The 10,999-nt window shown below is 38.1% G+C and overlaps 1 protein-coding gene across 3 annotated transcripts in view; it reads left to right on the forward strand.

The window, feature by feature from the left end:
* Capsl (calcyphosine like) overlaps positions 1-6,153 on the forward strand; it is a 22,864-nt gene extending 16,711 nt beyond the window's left edge. For all 3 annotated transcript variants that reach the window (XM_004623541.2, XM_023712930.1, XM_023712928.1), the window contains exons 3-5: positions 1,143-1,320; positions 1,618-1,827; positions 5,867-6,153. In XM_004623541.2, the coding sequence (XP_004623598.1) occupies positions 1,143-1,320; positions 1,618-1,827; positions 5,867-5,968 (490 nt within the window). In that variant the 3' untranslated portion in view covers positions 5,969-6,153. The remainder of the gene's footprint in view (positions 1-1,142; positions 1,321-1,617; positions 1,828-5,866) is intronic.
* The last annotated feature ends 4,846 nt before the right edge of the window (positions 6,154-10,999 follow it).

Here is a 10,999-nt window from a genome sequence, read left to right on the forward strand (position 1 = left end):
TTGCACTTGCCAGGCAGGCACTTAGACCCCTGCACTATCTCCCCAACCTCCCAAGTTTAGTTTTAATACTAAAACTGGAATTCACACCTTGGATTCCTGGGTTCTTACTGGGAATTCTTTCTACCTATAAGAAGGTCAACAAAATAGAAAATTCTCAGGGTTTCTCTGAGGGTAGTGGTGGAGGAGGAGGCATATGTGGTAAAGAATAAGATAATAGGGTATAATGAGGTTGATGGTAGGAACTTACACATTACAATTAAACCTAATCAGAGGACGTATTCTTTCTCTCATAGAAAAGAATGGGGGACGCTCGTCTGGAGATGATTAGATAGATGGAGATGATAAAGCCAGCTTCCTATAGCTGAAACAGAATCTATACATTTAAGCTTTCAGGGGACATATGCTTAAAAAAACAGAAGCTATGTTGACACTGTATGTTAGGTTCTGCAAACTTTATTTAAAGATACAATAAAGTAGGTCTTCCCATGTCCTTACCTATGTTTTCTGCTTTACTTTAATTGGGAGAAGGAAAAGCTTTGGGTTTCTTGGGTCTATTCACAATGTTGGGTGTCACGTTGTTGTTACCTCTGCAGTACTCTAAGAGCATACCTTAGATGAACAACTTATGAGGAGGACAGGTGTGTTTTGACTCACAGTTTCTTAGGCTCCCATTCACTTTACTCCACTGCTTTTGGGCCTGTGGTTCAGGCAATAGATCATAGTGGGGGGTACGTGGTTGAGCAAAGCTGCTCATCTCACAGCAGGTGGGAAACAAGGGTAAAAATGGAGCCAGAGCATCAAAGGTTCACCTCCCCAGGAGCCTAACCTTTCACGAGGCTCCACATCCCAGGGGCACCACTGATTCCCAATAGCACTGTAGGCTGGTGTATAGGCCTTTGAACCTGTGGGCCATCTAGAGGCATTCAGGGTATAGCACATGTCAGGTAATTAGAACCATACAGTGTAATTGTGTGTGTGTTTAAAAGTTTGTTCTTCTTTATAAGAAGCTGGGAAGAGGCTCACCAATTTTAGTAGTAGGGGTGCTATATTTACCTTTAATAAATCTTTGAGAGTTTTTATTTAAATCTTTCCATCCACACCTTGTTCTTTGTGTTTATTTTTTTTCTGTGTATTTTCTTCAGAGTGTTTCGAATTATGGATGACAATAAAAACAGGACCCTTGATTTCAATGAATTTCTGAAAGGGTTAAACGATTATGCAGTGGTCATGGAAAAGGAAGAGGCAGAAGAACTTTTCCGCAGGTTCGATAAAGATGGAAATGGGACCATAGACTTTAATGAATTTCTTCTCACATTAAGAGTAAGTGGCTGTGTGAATCAGTGTTATCTGGTGAGTTTGGCTTTCACGTGGTTTGCGTTGGCTATTACGAGGTTTTGTTTTCAGTGGTTGTCAGTACACTGTGGAGGGGGTGTGCAAGAGACGACTGAGACATGTGGGGCAATCGTAATTCATCTCCTTTAGCAGCACACAAACAATTTCACATCACTGAGGGGAGTAAGAAGTGTTATGGCATACGAGATGAGGACATTTCACTTGTGTGCGTGTGTGCTCTCTGGGTACTATGATGTCTGTGTATGTGCTGTTCTGTTTATCTAGCCTCCAATGTCTAGAGCCAGAAAAGAGGTAATTATGCGAGCTTTTAGAAAGTTAGACAAGACTGGAGATGGCGTTATAACCATTGAGGATCTGCGTGGAGTATACAATGCGAAACACCACCCAAAATACCAAAATGGAGAATGGACAGAAGAGCAAGTCTTCAGGAAGTTTCTGGATAATTTTGATTCACCTTATGACAAAGATGGATTGGTAAGTTAAAAAAAAATCTTTAAATAAAATTTCTCCTACTTAACTTGAATTGTAAATGTGAAATGTATCTACATCCTTAAAGATTTCAACGTATCAATGTCATATTTGTTATAAATAGAAACAAAATATTTATGTAGAGGTCATCTAGAGAGTTGATAACTAGAGTAATAAAATATGTGACTCGTACACACATACGCAGGCACATACAGTATGTAGGTAGGGGGGTCCACATACTGCTGAGTACTCATCCTGTGGAAAATGTGATACTTTGATTAGACACTCCATGTCATGACTACCACATTCAGCAGATTTGGCTAGCCACACTCCCCAAAATGAAACTATGATAAAATATTTTAACTTCAAAATGAGACCACAATTTGACTTTTTGCAACAGATTCACAACATACCTTTATTCTTTGCAGCATCGGTTGTCATCACACATTGCTATGCACGAATGTCTTTTAAAGACAGCTTTTGGCAAAGGGAGTGGCAAGCAGCAGAATTTGGCTCGTCTTACTCATTAGTAATCATTAAGATTAACCCGCATTTCTTTTGAAAATGAAAGCAACCACTCCATCCTCATTAATAGTTAGTTACAAAGGCGTAACCTGGCAGGATATGGAATTATACTTCCATCAGTGCATCTAGGCTGAGATGGAAATGTCATGTGTCTTTCAACACCCGTAAGTGGACTTTTCTTAAACCTAAACCAGTTTTGCCTGTTGAGTGACTTAAGAGGTACGATGATGGAAGAAAGATGGTCTTTCTTTAGCTCTAGTCCATAGTGGCAGAACCCTGGGTGTATTATTTCTTAGCTCATTAGCCACACTAGAAAAGAAACAGGGACAGTGGACAGGAAGAACAGGTAGTGATTTGAGGAAGAAGACAGAATTCCCTTCCTATTTTGAAAGGAATTCCCCCCAACTTTTTTTCCATGTGTCATTATGACTGGTCCTATTATAAAGAAACCTTTCTTTCTTTCCTGTTGACATTTTCTGATAAGGGATGGAGAAGTACCTTCTAATTTAACTTGAGTAATTGTGCAATTGTGCAAAAGGGGTCTAGATTTGGTAGGGCAGCTGAATGCTTAGCTAGAAATAACTAGCTTTATTTCTAGAACTGTGTGCTTTCTACTAAGATTGCTGGTTTTTGATCTCTGAAAAATCAGTGGAAAAGTAGCCAATTGCTATTTTCCCCTAACCAGGCTAATGCTGTGTGGACCCCAGGGCATGTTTTCTTCTCCTGCAGCTGGTTCCTTTTCACTGCTAGGGGAAACTTTAGCTACCTCTTTCTCTAACTCACGTCAAAGTAGCTAATGATTATGATTCAGAGGGTTTGAAGTCCTCCCTCCTGTCCCTTTTGACATTTATCTTAATCAGCCACAGTAATCTCTCAAAAGGTTATTGAGGTTTTTCACAATTACAGCATTTGATGTCACTTGAATTTCACAGACCCAACTCTGCAGTTTGTGAAGCACCATTGTCAAGTATATGTAAATAATTCAGATTACTGGATACTCTGAGGAACCACAGAATATGACTTTTAAGGGGTGGAACTCAAAGATTTATGTATTGAATAATGGTGACAGTTGTCTCTTATATGCATTCATATTTGATATTTTAGCTCTAAAATCTCAACAAATGCCTGTTTTTAATTATTGAAAGTAAAATGATGAGCCTCATTTAACATAAGGATGAATCTAGACAATGATTGGATACTTATCAACCAGGCATTATCTCTGCATTGAGGCTTAGAAATTGTTTATGGTAGGTGACTTTATTACTGGTATTGAGACCTCTTTAAGAAATAGCTACTTTTCAGAGATGTTGTCTAAGCATAGCTCAGATTTGGCTTTTCAATCTGTTCTATAGTCCTGCCTCTTCAATTTGTTAGGGATGAAGGGTTGTTGCCTGTATAGCTTAGCAGCAAGTTCTTTGGTACTAGACTAGAATACTTTCAGATTTAAAGATCAGGCTGATCCTGTCCTGTGGTCATGGAGTTGGGGCCTGAGTTATCTAGCCTACAACATTCCAGGTATCTCTTGCTGGCCTGGCCATGGCTCCTTGAACATAGATGTCTTCCATATTTGTCCCTTACCCAGTCACTGTGGGATTTCAACATTGGAAGCCCTAGGATGAACCCATCCCATGGCTACTCCAAGTCCCAGATTTAGGTGTCCCCTTCCCAAAGTGATGACTGACTAAGTACTGTCTTGGGGACATAGTAGTATCTTGGACTGAAGTGCTGTGGAGAAAGAACAGGTTGCTCTCTCATTTTTCTGCATTGGAGATTGTCTCTTCACTTTCTCTGTGGGCTCCAATTTTCTTTTCAGAACCTTCCTTCGTGCTGGGAATCTACTATCTACCTCTATTTTATTTTTCTTCCCCAAGTTGTTATCAGAAGAGTTAGTGCTTATTGTTCCATCTTTCCAGAAGTCTCATTAACTAAGCACTATGCCAAAAAATTTTCTGGGGATATCGCATTTATTAAATATATAAATAAAATATATATGAAAATTGAGCAAAACTTTTATGCTTCAAATCAAAGTTTAAATATGTAAAAAGTTATTATAGAGGAGCTGTGTGGAACATTCTTTTATAAGGAGAATAAGTACTTCTATGGATATTTTACTTCCTGAATTTATACACCACTGGTTAGCACAGCCCCACAATTGGCTCAGTGAGTCTAGCACCTTCTACCTAAAGCCTTTCACTTTTGTGGGGTCAGTATGTATGTGGGGCAGTCCAAGAACAGAAACTGTAGATCTTGGAATTTTATTTTCTATTCACTTATAATTTCAACTCAAAGAAATGGATCAATGAGCTCCTCTTGTTCTTGAAAGAGATGGGCATGCTCCCAAAGACTTGGCAGGAGGAAAGTGTGTTGCCACAGACTAGAAAGATGTTTTCAGTCACTGATGGAGTTCCCTCTTTGTGATATTAGTGCTGTAATGTGTGGGCTCCCTAGAGAACAAGAGTTTCCCAAGCAGCCATCATCATTGGGGCCACATCTTTCTACATAAGAAGCTCTGATTTTGGAGCAAAGATAGCCATAGAGATTACTTATTCAGGAGGACAATTCTTCCCCTGACCCAACTAATTGTGTCAGACAACAGTCCTGACTTGTAATAAGTACATCACTTACTCTTATTAACACATGGCTTTCATAGTATTTTTAGAATATTAAACAGTATTTTAGTGTCAGATACATAATTATGCATAATATTTAACAGAAAAACTAGAAAGTAATGTTAAAACAAATTTCATAACTTTAAAGATTCTTTCCAGCCAGGGATGTAGCTAAGCAGCACAAAGTCTGCCTGGCAAGTGTGAGGTCATGAGTTTGATTTCTGATACCCAAAAAACAAAACAAAACAAAACAAAACAACAAAATATTCTTTCCAATCTGAAAGTAATATAAAATCCTTGGATAGGAGAATACATTATTTGGTATCTTAAATTAACTGTCATAGGGGTAGAATGGGGATGGAACTGGGGTTGGGTGGGAGGCAAAACCCAAGATGTTTTGTTCACTCTGAGCCTGGAATGAGTAACCTGTCTCTTAGAAATGCATGTAAACCAGGCGTGTTGACCAGAAATCTCTTGCTTTACCAGTAGGATGGTACCCCATCTTTTGAAAAGTGGAACATGACTTACGCTGATGGATGGTACTGCGTATTTCTGTTGTGCCGCAGGAAAGCAGTGTTAACTACATTTAGAGAACACTTGTTTCTTATTCTGAGTTTCAGCCTTACTCACTGAACTCCTGCTTTTAAACAAAAGTTGTCAACATGGGTTTCATTTTCCATTTAGGCTGGTTTGAACGATTTCGAGACCTTTTCTCCTTTCCTGAGCCACTCTCACTGCCATCCTCAATTTTGCTTACTTTTTCTTTACTTTTAGCTCTAGTCCTCGGTCATGGCCACACACAAAGCCTCTTTGCTGGACACGTCCCTTCTATTTACAGGGATGGCAGATGGGTTTCCCTTGCAAGGGTGAGAAGAAACTTTTCGTTTTTGTTTCAAACTTTTCCACTGCAGGTGACCCCGGAGGAGTTCATGAACTACTATGCAGGCGTGAGTGCATCCATTGACACTGATGTGTACTTTATTGTCATGATGATGACGGCCTGGAACCTCTAAAGGCATCACCTCAGGAGACCAGTCATTGGAGACAGACACTAACTCCAGATGACTACATCTCAACTCCAAAAGCAGAACCTCTTGATTCCATATTCCTAGAAGTGTTTCTTTCTTGTCAACACGTTGCATTTTCTAGGTCCAAGAAAGCAGCAGAAATAAAGATACTGAAGTAATTAACCATATGTTTGCCTCCTCTGAAGCTGATTTCTTAGCTCTAAAATAGAAATTAAATAAAATAGTATCTGTAAAGTTTTTAGTGCAACTGCAGATGCATGCTTTTAAAAGGTGTCGGTCAACTTTGTATTTCTTCCTTGGCCATTAATGAAAGTTTAAATATTCTAATTACAATACCCTCCCACCATATAAGTGATGCTAACTTTCTTAATTTCCTTTAGATGGCCCATTTTTAGATGAGAGAGTATTTCTATTTTTATAATTATAAATCGTTAAGTGTTTCATCCTCTGTGTGGGAACTAGAAGGAGACCACATGTTAGCCTGAATTCTGAATCTTGAGTTTCACTATTTAGGGTTTCAGATGTCTCAGCCTGGCAAGTAGATGGAACATGACTTAATTTTTTCAGTCATTTTAAAGGCTTATGTAAGAGCTGAATCTATTAATGCCCTCTGCATGGTATACGTTCTGGGTTTGTGTATACCTCTTTTGACCACAAAATGCAAAACCTTACTTCCAATTTTCTAAATTGATCAACAAATTTACTTTCATGGAGATAATTCATTATTCTTATAAAGAGCTTATTGAATCAAGCTGTAAAGTTTTAAATCTTAGAAATGCTCCTGACCTAAAGGAAAAACAAGGGCATCAAAGGGTCTTTTAAATTTATTGAATTAAGCAAGAGAGCTTTACGTGTTAGCAGTGCAATGACTCAAGGTGAAAACAAAGGTGTTGACAGTCTTTCGGATATATAATATTAGTGACTTGCATGAAATTGATTCTTTTGACAGCCACTGTAGTTTAACATGGTTTTAATCCTTCAATGTGCTTATATGAAAACTATGTACTTTTGGTAGGAATAGTTTCTTTATTCTAATGAAAAAGCACACTAAGTTAATTCTTACAAGTATTTCTTCTAAAAGAGGTGACGGGTGAAATCTGTTGAAAGAAATATAAACAGGTGATTGATGGGCTTCTGAGAACCCTGCTGATGAGAAGAGTTCTGCTTGCTGTCTTGGTTGGTGTGGTCAGACGCTGTGGTGAAACAGCCCTTCCTCCCTGAGAACAGCATTGTCTTCCTGTCTCATTCTCACACCTGTTCTGACAAAGCCAGTTTTCTCCCTCAGAAAAATGCAGTGGAAGGTGATCCTGAGGAGTGAAGCCATTGAGAAGAGAAGCCACCGCCAGTAGCTGAGCTTTTGGTACTGATCTCACAGTCCAGAAAGGACTAGAAAATCTTGAAATGAAGTGGTCCTTTTCTTTGGTATACATTCTTCTGCTAGTTAGTTTTTCATACTGGAATTTACTGATTTTTAACCCTTGGCCCTCTGAGATTGGTATTGATTTGGGAACATAGCTTGAAAAGCTTCAGTGGCTTGTCTCCTGGAGACATTCAGGCCATAGGCAGAATTGGTGACAATCAGCTCTCTGAGAGAGTCTTAGAACAGAAGGGGGACCTAAAATTGAGAGAAAATGACAGATGGAGAGAGGCTGGCTCCTTGTGGGGCTATCAGGAGCCTCTGCTTCTACACTGATGGGATAAAGTGCTGCACAAATGCAGGCTGTTATCAAATGTCAGGCATTGCATTACTAAACCTGGATGAGCGCTTTCATCTCCAAGGGAACTGGGAAATGAAGTACCTCTGCACAAATTGCATGGTCATGTCTGAAAGTCTCTTTAGCAAATCATTGAAAATTTATTTAAGAGTATTATTAACGCTGCACACTATATGTAGTAAATCACCAAGAATTTGGGCTCCACTAATTGAAGTCATTTAGAAAGCATTTGGGTGACAATTTACTTCTATTTCCTTTAAACTAAAAGCAAAAAATGGAGAGAGGTTATTAAGCAAATCAATAATAGTACGATTAAAAGGGCTTTGTGTATATAAGCTTTACAGGTCTTTGGAGAAAATATGTGCATATAAATGTAATCAATATGTCATAAAGCACTCCACATATTATTAACAAACAGTCCCACACCATCAATAGTTTATTATACAACTGTAGCTAAAGATATTTTCTATGTAGTAAAGTGTTCCCACGTGTGAATCATATTATAATACTATTTTCAAAATAGAAATGGGCATTCGGGAGATAGCTTGCAGTCTAAGCGTCTGCCTGGCAAGCTCATGGACCTGCGTCCAATCCCTGGTACTGCACCCTGGGTGCACCATGCCAGCCCTGGCACCCTGGGCGTGGTGGCACATGCCTGTAATCCTAGCACTGGGGAGGATGAGACAGGAAGATTACTACAAGTCTGAGCTGCGTAGTGAGGCCTTATATCAAATAAATAAAAAAACACATAGATAAATAAAATAAAAATGGAATGCAAATTGATTTTAAAACAACATTCTTCTTGGTATAAGAGAATTTCCATATTTATGACATAAATGTTAACATTTTATTTAAAAAGTCAGACGTGCTTACATGGTAAGCTACAGGTATACTGAAAACAAGAACTTGACTTAATAAAAATATTTGGTGGAATAAGCACTTCCCTGGCAAGAACAAGTTCCTGAGTTCAATCCCTGGTTCCAAAAAAAAAAAAAAATTGCAATGTTATTTCTAGGAATCACTATTTTAAGGTTTTGAGTTACCAGCCTGGAGTTTAATTTATACTCCCAAACTTGTCATTGTATCACATTAATAAGACTCCCATTTAAAAGAATTTGTTCAATGTTTGGAAATAGAACCGTAATATAAAAATGAAAATGTAGCCTTTATATTTCAGTTTTGTTTTCAAAATGTATTTCTCTCTATTATCTAACAACAGTCTTCGGTCAATCAAATTCACTTCCCTGATGGTGCTTTTGGGTCATTTAAAGTGTCGTCAGTGTAATGCTTCCAATAAAGTGATGATGAAATTTCTTCTTTGAAAAAACATGGTCTTGTTCACAGTGTATCTTTTTTCATACTTATAAAAGGATACAACATTATTACTCATAAAAGCATTATATTGGCAGCAGAGAACAAGAGCTGGAAAGTGTAACATTAATACTCTTATACCTACAGGGATGGACCACACTCATCTAGCAAGTCAACCATATTCCAAACATGCCCAACATTGAGTGGTACTTCTAGGACCATGTGGATAGAATAATTCTACTGCTGGTATTAAGGAATGAGAGAGCTTAATATGGAAGAGATATGGTACCTATTGGTTTTTTTTTTTTTCATTTTAATCTTTTTAATGACTCTTTCAATGTAGGCTAGAAATTTGAAAGAAGTATGTTTAGGACTTGAGAGGTACCTATTGTTGATTCCTGCTCTTTGCTTGCTCATAACCTCATTTCCCAGCACAGAAAGCAAATGTCTAATCATGAAACACACATACCCTTGCTGAATGGCTACACTGAGAGAGATGTTGTTCTAGTATTTCTCATATGGTTAGGCTGTCTGCACTCTACCATGGAATGTTGTGTACTATACATTTCTTTCCACCCAAGGAACCTGTAAATTACTCTCTCTCTCTGTGTTGTCTTCCTCTCCATCTCAGTGTTTTCCCTATAAGGTGATTTTTATCTGTACATTTATGCTATAAATTTTTCTACTGTAAAGTACAGTGATCCCTCTTTCTTATCAACAGAAATTTCCTTTCAGGACTTGCCACAGCTAACAAGATTCTTGAATTTCAAGTCTGTTATATAGAATGGCATAACTTTTGCATATAACTTATGTGAATCCTCTCATATGCTTTAAAATCATCTCTAAATGACACATACTTCATAAAATGTAAGTAGTATTTGTCTTTAGGAAATGAACGCAAGATGTGTTCTTCTGAATAACTTCATTTGGAAATGGGTGAACCCACATAGGAAGAACTCACGGGAACACAAGGGTGACTGCATTGATAACAGTCAGAAATTTGATCAGAGAGTACACACTCTGGAGCTGTGCTGTCCCATAAAACTTGCTGTGAGGATGAACATATTTTGTATTTTTGCTCTGCAGTATGGTAGCCACTAGCCACATATGGCTAATGAGCAGATGAAATATGGTTAGTGCAACGGAGGAACTGAACTTTGCCTAATTTTAATTAGTATAAGCTTAGATAGCCACAACTGGCCAATGACTGTCTTATTGTGTAGTACATAGAGATCTAGAGACCTTATCTTATAGCAAGTTATCTCATAACTGGCCATGAGCAGGTATGATACAATTAGGACCATCTTTGCAAATACCCTATCTTAGAAAGTCACGTCAGAGGAGAAAGACAATTCAAACTCTCCCTGACTGGTTCAACCCTTGTTCATTACCAGTTGTGAATAGCACTTCAAGAAGTAGCTCAGCGAGAGTGGAAGTGTTCCACTATAGCTCCCATATTTGACATCATTTTTTTCTTTCTTCCTTCAGGTTTCGGAAGAAGACTTTTTGAATTATTATGCAGGTGTTAGTGCTTCCATTGACACTGATGCCTATTTTGTTTTGATGGTGACAAAAACCTGGAGACTATGACTTTCTCCTAATTTTTTTGTAAATCTGGAACTTTGGGAAAGGAGAATGAGTTTAAAGGAAGTCCAGCATTATGAATTTTGATGAGGTGCAAACTGAAGTGTCTAGATAGGAATGTAGCTCAGAGGCGCAGTGCCTGCCTGGCAAGTGCAGGGACCTGAGTTTGATTCCTGGTAACAAACTGAAGTGTCTAAAAAAATGTGGAATTTCAAAAGCAATAGATCTTCATCAATCTTACTTAGTTGCCTGCAATATGTTCATTTTTGTAGAAATCTCAGAATATAATTTTAAGTTAGAAAGAAAAGGAAGAAAGTGGGGAAGGAAGATGGAAACAGGAAAAGAAAAAGAAGAAAGGAAAAAGGAAGAAAGGAAACCATGAACTGACACTGGAAAATTGTTCCTA

The sequence above is a fragment of the Octodon degus genome, unplaced genomic scaffold, assembly GCF_000260255.1.
Source record: "Octodon degus isolate 3935 unplaced genomic scaffold, OctDeg1.0 scaffold00002, whole genome shotgun sequence".
NCBI lineage: Eukaryota > Metazoa > Chordata > Mammalia > Rodentia > Octodontidae > Octodon > Octodon degus.